Source organism: Apostichopus japonicus, chromosome 16, assembly GCF_037975245.1.
Source record: "Apostichopus japonicus isolate 1M-3 chromosome 16, ASM3797524v1, whole genome shotgun sequence".
In the NCBI taxonomy this organism is placed as follows: domain Eukaryota; kingdom Metazoa; phylum Echinodermata; class Holothuroidea; order Aspidochirotida; family Stichopodidae; genus Apostichopus; species Apostichopus japonicus.
Window position 1 is genome coordinate 22674495 of NC_092576.1, and position 15893 is coordinate 22690387.

The 15893-nt window shown below is 41.8% G+C and overlaps 2 protein-coding genes across 4 annotated transcripts; both read left to right on the top strand.

The window, feature by feature from the left end:
* The first annotated feature begins 1408 nt into the window (after positions 1–1408).
* Positions 1409–8899, top strand: LOC139982819 (low-density lipoprotein receptor-related protein 2-like). Of its 3 annotated transcripts, XR_011798383.1 has the most exons (7): positions 1409–1443; positions 2460–2590; positions 2873–3131; positions 4953–5126; positions 5570–5721; positions 6826–7751; positions 8502–8899. XR_011798383.1 is itself a non-coding variant. In XM_071995928.1 (6 exons), exons 3-6 carry the CDS (start codon positions 3046–3048, stop codon positions 7305–7307), a joined length of 894 nt encoding a protein of 297 aa, XP_071852029.1. In that variant the 5' UTR covers positions 1409–1443; positions 2460–2590; positions 2873–3045; the 3' UTR covers positions 7308–8439. The 3 variants fall into 3 exon arrangements, 2 of the variants coding, with proteins under 2 accessions (XP_071852029.1, XP_071852030.1); XM_071995928.1 differs by lacking the exon at positions 8502–8899 and having other exon boundaries at positions 6826–8439; XM_071995929.1 differs by lacking the exon at positions 8502–8899 and having other exon boundaries at positions 1420–1443; positions 2464–2590; positions 6826–8439.
* A 950-nt stretch (positions 8900–9849) lies between these two features.
* On the top strand, positions 9850–15795 carry LOC139982828 (uncharacterized). The gene is made up of 3 exons (XM_071995939.1): positions 9850–10055; positions 10694–10751; positions 13052–15795. Exons 2-3 carry the CDS (start codon positions 10718–10720, stop codon positions 13456–13458), a joined length of 441 nt encoding a protein of 146 aa, XP_071852040.1. The 5' UTR covers positions 9850–10055; positions 10694–10717; the 3' UTR covers positions 13459–15795.
* The last annotated feature ends 98 nt before the right edge of the window (positions 15796–15893 follow it).

A 15893-nucleotide genomic window follows, 5' to 3' on the forward strand; every position in this document is an offset into this window, starting at 1 on the left:
TGTTGAGTTTTACTAACTGCGAAGAAAGGTAATTTTCAGAATTTTGACGTTTCGACAAGTTTTATTAAGTGTGCAAGTCTAAAGTGCAATGTCCCCTCTTCGTTTCCGTATGATATTGTAACGATTACCGCGGATGTACGTACACAGCAATGGTCTTGGCCAAGTCGTATGGTCTTGGCCAAGTCGTTTGTAATACTATATTGCTAGCGTGAAAACTGTTCATGCCTCTGAGTCCGTTTCTGCCTTCCACGAATGTGCTTGCCAAGTGTATTTTGCATGCCGGAGGATCTGTCCGATACAAAACGTCTTGAACATTTCTCCAAAGAGGGGTGAGAAACCACAAAATCTTTATTCATATTATCATTACGAAATTTCGTGTCATGTGAGATCATGTTTCTTCCACACACTCTAACAAATAGTGCTAATGTATTAACGCCTAAATTAATACATTTTCGTAACACTTAATGAATGCGTTTTAGTTTTAATCGGATAAGGTATTAACACGTTTATGTTTACGTTTACGTTTACGCGTCTTCAGCCATGTAACACTTAATTAACGCGAATAAGCGTCTATAAAAAAAATTGTGTTTTAAAGCACTAGGTGTTGAAACAGGGATTAATACTTTAGCAAGCATGGTGTTCATTTTGGTTTTAACCCTTTGTTCCAAAATGACCTAAGATGACACGGGAAAGTCTGGGAACCAGCTTGGTAAAACATGTAAACCAGGTAAAACATGTAAAACATATTACATGTAAAACATGTAAAACCAGGTAAAACATGTAAACCAGGGCTAAGCAGCCTTTGCTAGAACTAAGGTAAAATCCCAGTTTTTATATATACAAAGTTGACTGGGTTAATTTCTCAATCTGGAAATGAATGAGCACTGAAACAAAAGGAAACAGATTATTGAATATGCACTTTTTATTAACATTCACTACTTTATTGAATCCAAAAAGCAACAACACCTGTCAACTCCAAAACAATCATTATTCTGTTAATTCACATTGTTGTCATTCATATAAAAGGTTTTGAATAACGAACACAAAATTTAAATATTTAAGCAAATGATGACCAAGTTAATATAGTTGGTTTTACAGGAATAACAAAATTCTTTAAATTTGTTTTTCTATTTCAATTCATTTTTGGTTTATTGTAGGAATCAAAGCAACAAAAGGACTAACCACAAAAGTCGATATTTTGAAATATAAGTCTGTGGCTTCTTTCTTTCAGAGCGAGATGAATGTGCAGAGATCGGAAGCAACCAGTGTGAACATATCTGTGTTGACACAGTCACCAACTTCAAGTGTATGTGCCGTGATGGTACCAATTGGATGATAATTTGTTGTTTGGTTTTTGGTAGTTTGGTTTTCGTGCCCAGGTTCTTTCCTGGGTGACTTTTTCTTAAAAGTACCAATTGGATGATAATGGCCTAACATTTGCAGGTTGGTATTTCTTTCGTCATTCTGAGGAATGTATGTGCTAATTACTCTTAGACACAGGGGCATAGAGGGGTATTTCTGAATTGGCGGTATGCTGTCATTTGCTGGGAGGCAGAGCCCTACTTGTGAGGAATCAATCTGTTTTCAGATATTACCCATTCTGTCCTTCCTTCTGTATTTTCAATCACAAAAATATATGTGAAAGGAATAACTACTTTGGAATGTACCTCTATTCTTCTCCTCATTATTTTAGCAGATCATTCATTGTAGGATTAATTGCCCTGAACCCAGTTCATGTGCCTCTAAGACGATAAGGGTTGTGGTGAATTAACCTGGGCAACAAACCATCCTGGCTTGAGGTTGCAACGACAACAAGCCTAGAGCATAAGAGAGGCTACTCTTGACAAAACCTTATGTAATAGGGGGAAAAAAGACTCAGAAAATAAAAATAAGAACTGCAAAATTCCCCTCCTGAAATATAACACTGGATAGTCTGGGAAGGAACAGGAAGATGGATAATAGAGAAGATATCAAAAAAAAATATATCAAAAGAAAGAAACTTAAGGAATACAGGGTGAAATTTTTTCAAACTTGGTTGGAGTTGAGTAGGCAAAACAAATCATATCAGAAAGGACAATCATCATTTTCCTCCTGCCCAAGTCACATGATAAGAGTAAGAATGACCTGCAGGTAGCTAACTTTGGGTTGGGTTAGTTACCATCAGCGAGGCTGGCTTTGTAATACCCTTGCAAAGATGAAATTTTTATCAGTTGAGCAACCTCAGTGTATAAAACTGCTCTGGTAAATATCCCCATAAAATATTTCAGACCGTGTCGTTATTTATTATTATTATTACTATTGTTCAATTCTTGAAAAGAATTAAATAAATCTATCAGACTTTGGGAGCTTTTAGTTCGAATAGATTCTAAGTGTAGTGTCAGAATTGGAAAAAAATGTCTTCTCCGAATCCTCAAAAGTTGGAATCCTTTTTTGTTTGTTTCTGCACCCTTTATCAACAGATAGGGATGAATGCCAAGTTACACCCTCTGTCTGTAATTACGTTTTTGAAAATTAGCCTGAGTCGCATCAATGCAAGTGTGCTGAAGGGTATACCAGAGTGGAACCACTGCTGAATGCAAACGTGACACAAGTAAGATTCGATGGACAATGTTAAATGTAAAATATTACTTTACTAAACTTTAGTCCATTCAACTCTGCTGACAGTAATTTCTAATTTGTTTATTTCCATTTCACGTTTATTTAATACTTATATATATTTTGGGAGGGGGTGGGGGTCAATAGGGTGGGGGTGCAAACTTGGTAACTCTGAAGTAATTGATTCAACCATTTAGGGAAAGCTTTTTGTGCCAATCTTCAGTCATTATTGTTCGTTGGCGGGATACTACTTTTCAACTTTTATTGACTTCTTCAGCCGAGGTACCTTACCTTTACTTCACAAACCAACATTACATCAGGAAGTTGGCTTTGGATGGATCTGAGTACACTCTAGTGGAAGATGGGTTTCAATTGGCTGTCGCGTTTGATGAAGATATCGTAGAGGAGAAACTGTATGTGTTGGATGTTACGGCAGAGGTGATCTACAAAATGAACCTAGATGGATCTAACCAGGAGGTCATCATCAATGACTTTGTTACGGATGGTGAAGATTTAGCAATCGATCGTGTCGGCAGGTAACTGTTACTTACCAGCAACAACAAAAATAATAAATACTTATAATAAAGAATTTAATTATGAAGAAGTTCTTCAGTAATTGATGACAAAACAAGCCGTGAAGGTATTTATATTTTACTACATTATGTTAATCAGCTGACTAAGGCGTTGGCCCTGACCATCAAAATCAATACAGCTTTCGTAGCATATTTAACTGCCCTACGCTAATGCACACGTCCAACCCAACATATATGACTGAGCAGTCAGGTCCAAACATGTTAGATACACTGTCTGAATGTTTGTCGCCCACCTAGCCTAGCTAACTCGATCCACCCTCTTTCTTCATGATTTCACATTCGGTTTGGCCTGTGTGTACATTCCAATGCAAGGCACCAAGATCCTTGGCCTTGTTCACATTAAGAACGCAAGGGCGGTTATTGATATTAAGCCCCGCGAGGAGAATTATCAATTGAGAACATGACGCGTTCACATTTAAGAACGAGTGAGTTTCGTTTTAAGTCCGCTTGCGAGATTAATATACTGCGCAGGCGTGAAAACGTCACATCAGCTTGTTACATTTCTCTGTGGTTTGCCGTTGCCACGTGTGTTTGTACTAATTTGGTACGTACTACTCCGTACACCACTGCGTCGGAATGTTCAGTCATTGCACTTAAACAGTTTACTGTATTCAAATTTCAAAGTAATCCGTACCAGTATATACCATTACACATTAACCCAGGCTTTACTGCTAATGTTGTATTTGAGGCTTATCCAACATCGAAGGCCTGAAGACCTTATAAGGTGTATGGGTAGGCTGATATAACTTTAATATAGGCTAGACCATACGTAATAGCTTTAGCCTTTTAGTTACTGCCGTAGCAACCGGTTCCAAAATCATCCATTTCGAAATAAACATAAAATTACTGATTTTGGCCTCTTCAAAAACCTGGGAGTTTGACGTACAATGAATTATAGTTTATTAGATATAAGTGGACTCTGTCAGTTTGGTTTAGTCTCACAAGCAAAGAACAATGAAATGGGTTCACGCACGTCGTTTGGTAGTGTTTCTGTTAAGAAGGGCAACAGTCTGATGATTTCACAAACAAACACTATGTAGGTATGGATATAGCGAATATTATAACTGAACCACCATAAGTCCGCGACCGTTCACATTACATTTACTATAAAGGCAAGAGAGAATGAAAAAGAAACCTGAAAGGAGGATTATCCTTAAGCACGCACGCGGAGTACGAGTACGCGAGTGTTCACACTAAGGGAATTAATCGCCCTTGCGGACTTGAAGTATGTATGCGTTCTTAAGTGTGAACAAGGCCTTTGTGAGTTGCACAATTAAGCTTTACAATTTATGTAAACCTCATTGATTCCACACAATAGATCCAAGCAGATGTAGCTGGAGATATGATCTTGTGGTCAGCAGGGAGAAAAAAATCATGTAACTAAATGCAACCGGTCAGCTGCCAGAGTGGGAGATATGAGGACTATTGATGTCACCTAGATTGGCTAACATTTGCCTCAGATTTCCTGGGGGGGGGGGGCGAAAATGAGCTATGTTGTCTATTGGGGAGTAAATCTCTTTTAACTCTTCACTCTATGTTGTTTCGTTTGATGAACAGAAAGGTCTACTGAGTTGATCGTGTTAAAAACGTAATGGAAGTTGCTGAGCTGGATGGCAGTCTACGTAAAACGTTACTACACGGAGGACTCTTCCAGCCACGTGGTTTGGTGGTGGATCCTCGGGAAGGGTTAGAAGTAGAAATTCCCTTTCACAATCTGTAGCCATGATACCTAATATCAGCTTGACATTACTCTTCTGATCGCAGGTATGTCTTCTGGACAGAGTTTGGACTCGATCCTTACATCTGGCGCAATGGCATGGATGGTAAAGGAGAGACCATTGAAATTCACGGAGAGAAGATCATATTTCCTTTAGGATTGAGTATCGATTACGTCAGTAACAAACTCTTCTGGTTCGATGCTCACCTTGATTACATTGGGTATGAATAAAACAAAGCTGACTTTTGTATTAAATTTCACTTTATTTTATAAACAGGAATTGTTTAATGAAGGACAATGAAATAGACAATAAACCTGAATAATAAAAAAGTACTCCCTTAATTTATTGTTTTTTTTTATGAAAAATTGTTATAAAACAGACCAACATCTACTACTGTCTTCTTCACTGTTGAATTTACAAAGATGTATGGAGCTCTTAGGAGTACTTGGGTATCCTATGAAGAGCACTGCTGATGTTTATAGAGCATGCATGTGGGTGTTTTTTTTTGGGGGGGGGGAGAATTTCCTAACAAGACACGATCGCTCACAACAGTAACAAGTCAAGAAAATTATTGCAACCTTAGGATGAATAATGGAGTCCAATGTAGGTAGGTCAAATAGCAAAACTAGAATGGTTTATGCCAAACTTGTATTTCTTTTGCAGTTACTCTGACTTTGACGGTGAATATTTTCATATAATTCCATCTCAAGAGGGGGAGACTTACTTTAGACCATTTGCCGTCACCGTCTTTGAGGAGTTTATTTATTCGACGGAATGGAGCGTAATGACCGTCTTCCGTTCTAATAAATTCACTGGTGAGAACAGAACCAAACTGGTTCAGTTGAATTGTCACAGACCTTACGATGTGCACGTTTATCACTCATTAGTACAGCTTCTTGGTGAATGCAGAAATAATCAATCTTCTTGGAGGGGTGGGAGGTGGTTGGAGGGGGTATAAACTGTGATATTGAAGAAGAAAACTTGGAAAAGTTACCATCTATTCAAATATTATAGTTCCTGATTGAAAGCATTTTACTTACTGCAGTTAAGTTATGTTGTGATGGGATGTCAGTGTTTAAATTCAACACGTGTACATCTTCATGTTCAATAGTTGGCTTGGCACCTACCAGTGCAACTGTATCTCATTATCAGTGGTTCCGTTAGTTGAAGGAGACAAGGGGTCGTTTAATCAACCAATAGAGAGCATCAAAACGAGAAAGATAAGCAGGAAGTTTCCTTTTGGGTTTCTGATGAAAAACAATATTTGAGACTAATCAGTGATAAAAAAAACAATTGGGAGAAGAAAGTAAGAGAACCAGGAAAAACTGAATCTAAAAAAGGTAAAGATTAGCCCCCTTTCAACACCCCCGACTCCCATCCCATGTCAAACAATGCATCGACCAAGTACCCCCTATAAGCCCACACTAACCCCTGCCGGTATTATCTGCCCTCTCTAAATGATGGAGATATCTGTACCAACAAATCTGCAATCATCAAGAAAGTTTTGAAAAGCATTCCAAACAAGTAAGAGAGAATTTGGAGTATGTATTCAGATTAAATTTTTGAAACTTTTCAAACCAATTGTAATATTTATACTATAAACACTGTGGATGCTGAGGGGGCTGCAGCTTCCTTCAGCTAGGCTGCATAGCATGAAATCTGCGCAGTTTCACTCAATAGGCACTTCTGCATTGCCAAGATAATCTTTATTCTTCCATAAATATTGTTTAAGCCTTAATTACTGCAAGGGGACCTTTATAGCTGCTGCAGCTGTTCTGTATGACACAGAGGCTTACTATAAAGGAGGTAAGACTTCTTGTGAAATTACTGCAAGAGAGCAGCCTTGCAACTACAACGTGTGCATAGCACTGATAACTTGTTGCTCTGTATCAACGATTAACTACATTTCTCCTCTGCAGATATCCCCAACCCTTGTTCTGGGAATAATGGTGGCTGCAGTCACCTGTGTCTCCTGTCAGAAGAAGGAGGTTATTCGTGCGCCTACCCTGATGGATTTGATCTCAAGTCTGATGGACTATTGTGTCCACCAAATTGTGGGGCTTATCAGTTTGTATGTGAAGAACATACCAAGTGCATTCCGTCTTATTTTGAATGTGATGGTACAGTAGATTGTGCAGATTCCTCGGACGAACATGAAGGCTGCTGTAATTCAAGTAACCCACAACTGAAGATGTGGCATGTATTTTCTTATGAAATTTCATTGGACTTCCGTGTGCAAATGATATACAGTATTGTGTTAGCATTTCATATGTTGGGTAAAAGAGAGCATTTCATGAAATGTTACTTTTCATATCTTCATAACATTAATCCACAGTATACAGAGACATCGCATGTGACCTGCTGTAGGACAATGCTTATTGTTAATACTGCAGGATATTAATATTGACCTTGGATCTTTAGCTTTCAAAAATTCTGGAAAGTCACAATGACCATTTCTTACTTGTAAATACAATTTACAAATTTTTACGATAATGCTGCTTAAAGGGTTTTGTTGCCATGACAATTTTTTTGCTTTTGAACAGTTCATTGGTGTGTGGTTATTGCAATGTTTTGTCTATTTGATGTTGCCAGTTGCTATTGCCTTTTTGCTTATCAGCAGATCCCTTTTCCAGTGAAATTAACATACAACAATCCTGTTTCTATTAAATGACATTAGTTGCCGTGGCAGTTTTGCTCTTCAACACAACTGACAAGGGGAGAATGATGTTATTTCTATTTATTGATCTTTGTTGCAACATGGCATTTTGCTGCTGGACAAAGCTGATATGTTGAGAGTAATGTATACATAGGATATTACTTATATGACCATGGCAACTAATAAATGGTGAGACTATTTCTATGCGATGACCAGACATTACTTTCATATACAATTCAGTTTTCATCCATATTTTAAGTAGAAAACCTTGAATAATAATAATATTAATTTTAAGGAGAAAACCTTGAAACCAGAATAGTTATAAAAACATTCCTGATACTCAAATAATTCTTTTTTGCTTGGACGATGATATATTTAGACTAGAACATTTGCCAAACATCAGCCTTTTTTATACTGATGTAGTTTCCTTACGTCTTTTTATTAAAATTCTAAATGAAAATATTTTAAATTTTTATGTGGGGATGCTAACTTTGTGAAATGTTTAAATATTTCAAAGTTGATAGCCACTACGACGGCCTTTATAATTGCCAGTTTTCACTACACTGGCAACTTACACACTTTTTCCCAAGGTCATGCATGAATGCAATTTCTTCCGGGGAGCCAAGCATTTTCATGTTCAACATCGTTTTTTAACTTTTTTTTATTTCTTCAGCCAAAAAAATGAAACACAGGTTAATATGTGCTAAATTTTAGTTGAGGGCTATAGTTAGTTCCAGCTTTCCTTCACTACAATATACCATCAATAGGGATATATCTTTTATCCTACAGTGATGTTACAGTTTTGTAACTGTTTTACTGGGGGGGGGGGATACTACCAATAGGTCTCTCCTGATCCCCCCAAACCATTATTGCCCCTGTTATGTGGAATGATGAGGTAACAGAGCTATTGCTTTCCTCGGCTTTTCTTCCGTTTATCAGCAAGCAATCCATGTGAGGGAGCACCCTGCACAAGCCTGTGCCTTGTGTCACCATCGAATCCTGTCAACGGTGGCTTGACATATGTGTGCGCGTGTGAAGATGGGGACTACTTCTTGGATACAGAGCGAACTATCTGTAATAAAAGGAGGATCATGTGGACTTCTCATTTCTCCAAGTGAAGAATAAAGAAAGAAATTATAAGGAAAAATATAATTTTATAATTTCATGACAAGTAGCTTAATTGTGCAGTACTTTGAATATGTGTATGCAACTTGCAGTGTAATGATTTTCTCTTTATGATCTCATTTTTCCCGATCACCTCAGCTGCTGATGTTCCCATCCTATCTCCCACCCCACTGTTGACACCATGTAATTGCGAATGTACTTCGGATGGAGTGTGTGATAATAATAATAATAATAATAATAATAACTGTTATTTATATGGCGCAGGTATCCAGAGCACAAGGCAATGTTCAAATGCGCTCCCATATAAAGGGTCTAACTGTGATATTTCTCAAAAAGGATAGTTTTTAACTGTTTTCTTTTAGATCCGTCTTACTGGATGGGGAAATAGGTGCCTCTTGTTTGGCTATGAGATTGTTCCACAGTCGTGGGGCCATCACGGAGAAAGCTCGCTCGCCAAAGTTAGTTGAATGAAATGATGGCTCCGCAAGCAAATATTTATTTTGGGACTTTAGCGATCTTGGTGGAATGTAACGATGGACTAATTCTGCTAAGTACAATGGAGCTTCCCCGTTGAGTGCCATAAAGGTGAGATTGTGAGGTGAGACAAAATTTTAAATTCTATTCTTGCACGTACAGATAACCAGTGAAGTTCACGAAGTACAGGTGTTATATGGGCTCGCTTGGGAGTTTTCGCAACTAGGCGAGCAGCATTGTCTTGAAGCATTTGTAATTTATTCATCAACTCATTGGTGATCCCGTACAGAAGGCCATACATATCCTTAATAGATGTGACATGTATCCTAACATACTAACAAAAAAGTTGTCTATTCGCCCTTTTCCCTTGTCAAGGGTTTGCTTGACGATACAATGATGTCAATGCAAAGACTGAAATATGCTAGAAAAGATACTGAAAAATGCTAAAGTTTGAGCCACGGATACAATAAAAGACATGCGGGGTACAATTCTGCCGAACTGACATAAGGACGGTAGATGTTTTTGATGGGCTCCTTTAATAGGTTGTTCTCAGTCTCTATATATGCACCACCTTTTTTCAATGGTCCTCACTTTTCAATGTAAAATATTTACTTGCCACTTAAGTAGGTGTAAGAGAAACAAGTTGCACAAATATGTACCGGAAAAATAAACTGCAGTTGTAAATAATTCTAAACACGAAGACAAGCAGTTGCGACTATGATTGTCTCATTTTGAAGAAGACAAATTTGTGAAGAAATGGTCATTTTATGTTAATAATATTTGACTGTTAACATTTTTTGTCCACAATCCCTATTAATTTGTTAAACGGTTTATTCCATTATTTACGCAGATGCTTCCATGAATTCACTGGTGAGTTCTGTGAATCAGTCCTAGGTAAGATATTTCATTTGTTTCTTGGAGTTTTTATATAAATATACAAATCTAGACTTGTCTTGATAAGATCATTTTTTGAAGTGTATCTCCTACAGTACATGTTGTAGTTCTAATTTTGTTAAAATCATGTTGTGTGTACCTAATACAAATTGTAAAGCTAGGCTCTTTAATCTGCATTCGGATGTTTATCTCATAAATACTGTATTTTAGTGCTAGTTTTGTGTAAATCATGATGTCCGATGTGTATCTGATACAAACTGTAATGCTGGGCTGTTTTGATTAAACATACATAATGTAGTGCTAGGATGTGATACTCATGCTGTCTGATGAGTATCTACAGTAATACATGATAAAAGTTAGTTTTGGGTTAAGCATGAAAAGTGATGTGGTGATACATTTGTGATGTGACTGTAAACTAACAGAAGCTAAAGAGAGCTTCAAGAAATTTCTATCATATTACCTGCTGCTTCTGTGCAGGCTATTCTTTTCATTACAATTAAATAGGAATAGAGGGCAGTTGGAGAAGGACAGTGAAGGTGAGGTGGGGGACTCTGGGTGGGTGATAATCCACAGGAGCAGTATTCAAGAAAACATCAGCATTGCCATCAATTTATGATCTTAAATTTGTTTTTCCTTAGTTCCAACCGTTTATTGTAGTGGTAATGGCATTCTGGACTCAGACATCAAGAAATGCTTGTAAGTATAGTGATAAATATAATTACTTTGGGTAATTATTTAGCCGATTAAAGTTTACAATGTGAGTATTTCTGATTGGTGTCTGCCTCAGTGCACCAAAGTATTTTAGCCTAATATATTGTCTGTTTTTTCCACAATTTTTTCACAATGTAAACTTGGTCACAACATTGATTAAGGCTGTATGTATGTGTTACTGGCATGAAAGTATGATGGACAACAATCAAAAACTTGATTTCTCATTTGGATTAATAAAGAAACCTTACCAATGTATGCCCATGGTATTTGATATGTATATTTGAGATGTATACTGTACTTGATTGCAAGTAGAGTAACTTATGTGGTACTTGTTTTCAGGTGGTGTAACTTGAATAGAAGGCTACTTCACTTAAGTGACAGCATTGTATTATTCATATATATTAACTGACTGGAGACAGTTTTACAATTGATTAAAAAGTCGGGTACTTTTCTCTATATCCTGTTGAGAATAATCTCCATGAATCTATTTGGTTTTGTAAAAACAATTTGTGCTTAAGTATCTTACCAGTAATTGAGAAGCGTTTGTGATGATAATTGAACGGGATATGTAGTCAAAGTATGGATTAGCCCCGCTAAGTTTGTGTTGATGTTTGCGCTGAATGTGTGGTCAAAGTCTGGATTAGAACCAGCAGCTTTTGACATCATTGTTACATGATCACATAAAGAAAAGATCCATAAAATGAGTTGCAGAGGAGCATATAGGGATTTCCAATGTTCAATTTAGGCAGGTTTTTTACCCAAGTGTTGAATTTTGGTGTAGTTAGTAGTGAGTTGTTAATATTCTATTGAAGAAAGTCGACCAAGATAAAGCTTAGGTACACAAATTAAACCTCTCAACCACTTTTAAACCCAATCCCCTTTACATTGAGACTATAACCATATGATCATGACACTGTTATATGTGTTGTCTAATGAAGTATCAAGAGTTTCTTCGAAAGGAAATAGATACTGCATGTGATCTTCTTTATTAATAACACTCCGGGTTTCATCGGATAATACATCGGTGTGATCCCTGGTGACATGGTATACAAGATACTGCGGCTTCTGCCTGATGCTTCTAGCATCAAAATGGCACTATAAGAATCGCCACTTGACCAACTAAGCACTGTAAAGCTCAGTTGGTAGAGAACGGGTTTGTAAACTAGAGGTCACTGTTTCGAAACTGGTGCTAGCCATAAACTTCTTTGCTCTTTTAAATGTTTATAACTTACATCGGGAAATCCTTATCTTCTGGACAAATTACTTATGCATTTTCCCGCGCTATCGGCGCTCAACTCACAAAAAAAGTACCACCAACTATACCGTAGCCTGCCAAAGGCAGCCGGTCTAGCCAGCTCTATCTGGCCAGATCCGGTGCCTTGGTCTGGTCATTCCTTTCCTGTGACTTGCACTGTGAACAGTTGCAAGTCTGCATCGAGGGTTTTGATGAAAGAATTTCATCCGCCCAGCTCACTTTAAGACTTTGTTTCTCACGTTTTGGTGAGTTCGCTCCTGTTTAGTAACTTTTGGACCCCTTTTTCTACCCGGATACGTCGGGAAACGGTTTTTCCTTCGTTTCGTGCTCGGCAGTAGCGTAGCTACCTTCGACGAGTTCCCTCCATATTGTTTTGTGTGGGGATTCGTCGGCCTTACCTCGGGAACGAGGTGTGCTTTTGGTTGCCTCCTTCCTGCTCGGGAATAGGTGGGCTCTTCGAGCATCTTTTGGCCTAGTTCCCTCCGCGGAACTTTAGCGGTCACGTTCGGCCCTTTTTGGGCTTCGGGTCAGGCTTATTGTTTTCCTAGGCCCGCTCGTCAGACCCTTGGGTCCGTGGTTTTTGCTCTCAGCTATGGGGCTCTGGGTCACGTGACCATAGTTCGCGCGCTCCAGAGCTCCGACCATGTGTTTTGGTCACGTAGTCCATTGTTTACTACGGAAGCCTTGGGGAATCTTAGGATTCCCCCTTTTCCTCATTGTTTTTAGTTACACATATATGGGGAAGATACCGATGACCTTTCGGGTTCCGGTTTGGTTATGAGGTTACCCTAGTGTGGCCCTCTAGATAGGCTTCATCTGGAGTCTCTTGGCCTCTCCCCTCGGTCTAGGAGGGGGACCCAAGTTTAGCACGAGGTAGGGAGGTAGCTAGGTAGGGGGTCTCCGAGGTAGGGAGGCCCTTCAGCTCCTCCGCCAGGAGGCGCAGAGGGTCCTTTTTTGGCGGTTTGCCTCACGTTATTAAAGTGATATGCCATTACCGTTTTATAATAACGTTTTTATTTTGTTCTTTCAGATCGTGGTGTTCTAATGCTCCACTGGAATGTCTGGATCCGTGTCTGGATCCGAACGTTCTTCGCCTCCTCCTCCTCCCCGCCTCTACCGGTAGCACCCTCGCAGATACTAGCGACGGGAGCGTCTAGTAGAGAGACTCCGACGACGACGGCCACGCTGGCCGTACTGGAGCGGTTTCCCCGTGTAGATATAAGCCCAGGCGGGCTTGGTATCACAAAAGCCCCTTGTGTCGACCCATGCGGGCCCCACTACACCGGACCCGTTTTGGAGGAAACCAGAGGATGTACCGTCAAATTAGCCGTTACCGGGGCCGTCCAGTTCGACGCCCGATGGGGCGGACACCCGCTCGCTTCCAGAGCCCAGATCCTTTCCAGACACCTACCGAATCTAGGGCCGGTCACCTACTAGAAGGCAGAAGACAACCAGAAAACGGAGGCGGACGTCCTCTTCTGAGTCGTCTTCTGAAGAACGGGAGTCCCGTCGTAGACGGAAGCGCTCCTCCCGTCACCACTCTACAGTGCGGCTGGAGGACCCCTCGGTGGTTTCTCTCCTCACGGCCTTGAAAGAGTCGGTCGATTCCCTTCGCTGGGGCCATCAGGCGGACTCTGCTTCTTTGCAGTTAGTATCACGTCCGCCGGCTGAATCGAATCCGCCCAATCGGACCCTACTAGTGATCCCGTTGCTCCTCCGGGAACCGGAAATTGACATCCATCCGTCGGACTCGTTTACAGATACGGATAGCGTACTTTATTCCAGACATGACGACTACCCCCCCCCCCCCCCACGTCTATTCCCGGAGTCCCCCGTGAGGAGACAGTTAAAAGTGATTTAAATCACTCGGACGTGGATTGTTTTGCCTCTCCGGGCCCGGACGTCGACCCGTCTGGGGACGTCCTCTCGGAGGAGGACTACGGACGTTTGGTCCGTCAGCTACATCTAACCTTTGGTGGTACAGATCCACCCGTCGTAGCTCAGCCCGCCAGGGATTGTCGGACACTGCCTCCGGTGTTCTGATGGGCGCCCCTTTCCGGATCAGAAGTCCTCGGAGGGTCGTTTCAACAGGTCTCCGAGCAGGACGTAGTGAGAACTGACAAGCTTCGTAAGACCACGGAACCTTCTCACTTGTCTCCCTTTCGCGGGAGATCCGAGAAACCTGCTGTTAGCCGTCAAGCCTCTCGTTTGGCCTTTTCTAACCGCCGTAAGGGCGCTCGTCGCGCGTAATGCGAAAAATCCAGCTCCTCCTAGTTCCGGCAGAGGTCGGGGAGGGGTCGTCCATTTCGCAAGTGACTGCTCGACGGGCCCGGACTTCCTTATGCCGGCCCCCCTGGTGAGAGGGGAGGCTCCGGGCGTTTGCCGGCGAGTGGAGCAGGGTCACAAGGGACCGTTGGATCCTAACAACGATCCAGGAGGGGTACCGTCTAGAGTTTACCTCCCGACCACCGCTTCCGGCTCCTCCGATTCCGTCAGATCCGGCCAGAGCCAAGGCCCTGCACGACGACGTTCAGGTCCTTCGGAAAGGCGCCAAAGTCCCTATGTCGAGCGAGACTCTACCCTTGTTCTCAACGACCTTCTTCCTTACTCCGAAGAAGGACGGCCGTTGGAGACCCATTCTCAATCTACGGCCGCTTAACCACTTCATCCGCCCTCTGCGGTTTCGGATGGAGACGCTCCCCTTGATCCTGAACAGGTTGTTCCCCCGCCTGTGGGCCTACTCAGTCGATCTTCAGGACGCTTATCTTCATGTCCCGATCTTCGTCGATCACAGCCCCTTCTTGACCTTCCGTTACAACGGGGCTTCTTACCGATTCACGGCACTTCCTTTCGGCCTGTCCACGGCTCCACAGACCTCCACCAGATTGGTTTGCGCGTGAGCGGCCTTTTTTCAGAAAGCTGGGAGACAAGATTTTTTGTCTATCTAGACGATTGGTTCACTGTGGCGGAGTCACAGGAAGACCGTGTTTCCGATATTAGGGGGGTCTTGGACGTGACGTCATCATTAAGGTGGTTGATCAACAAAGAAAAGTCTTCGTTAATCCCTTCACAGAAAGTGACTTTTCCGGGAGCAGACATAGATCTCTACCGGGGTCGGGCCTTTCCGACCCAGGAGAGAGAGCAGGCGGTTCGGAGAGGTCTGTTCATCCTTCGCCGGCTCCGCCCAGTACCTGCCCGTGCGTGGCTGGTTCTGTTGGGCTACCTGTTGAGCCTGGTGGACTTGGTTCTACATTGCCGCTTGTACATGAGGCCTCTCCAGTTCCACCTCCTCGCCTTTTACAGCCCGTCGTCACGGGACCTAACAGTCCTAGTACCTCCGACTCCGCACTTGGACCAGATCTTTCAGTAGTGGTGCGACGAAGACAACATGTACAAGGGCGTGACGTTCCCGACCGGCTCCCCCGCTTTCACGCTCACAACAGACGCGTCCCCTATTTATATATAGACCTATTCGCGTCCGCCCTCAATTTCCAGCTGCCCCGCTTTGTGGCTCGTGTCCCAAGCCCCGGGGCTTGGGCCGTGGACGCGCTGGCCCTCGACTGGACAAATTTTCACTGGTACGCCTCCCCCCCCCCCGTTTGCTCTGGTGGGGAAGGAACTGGAGAAGGCTCGGGTGCCCGGCTGTCGGGTAACTCTGATCGCGCCTTTATGGCGCTCTTAACTGTGGTTCCGCCCTCTGTTGGGCCTTCTGGCGGAGATTACGAGAATCCTTCCCGCCTCTTCGTCTCTTCCGACCCTTCCGGGCAGGAACAAGTTTCAAGTGGTACCTCGTTCGTTTGATCAGATGCATTTTTTTAGGGGCCCTTCTTGGGCGTCTGGCGGGCCCTTTGCAGCAGAAAATTTGTCTGGCA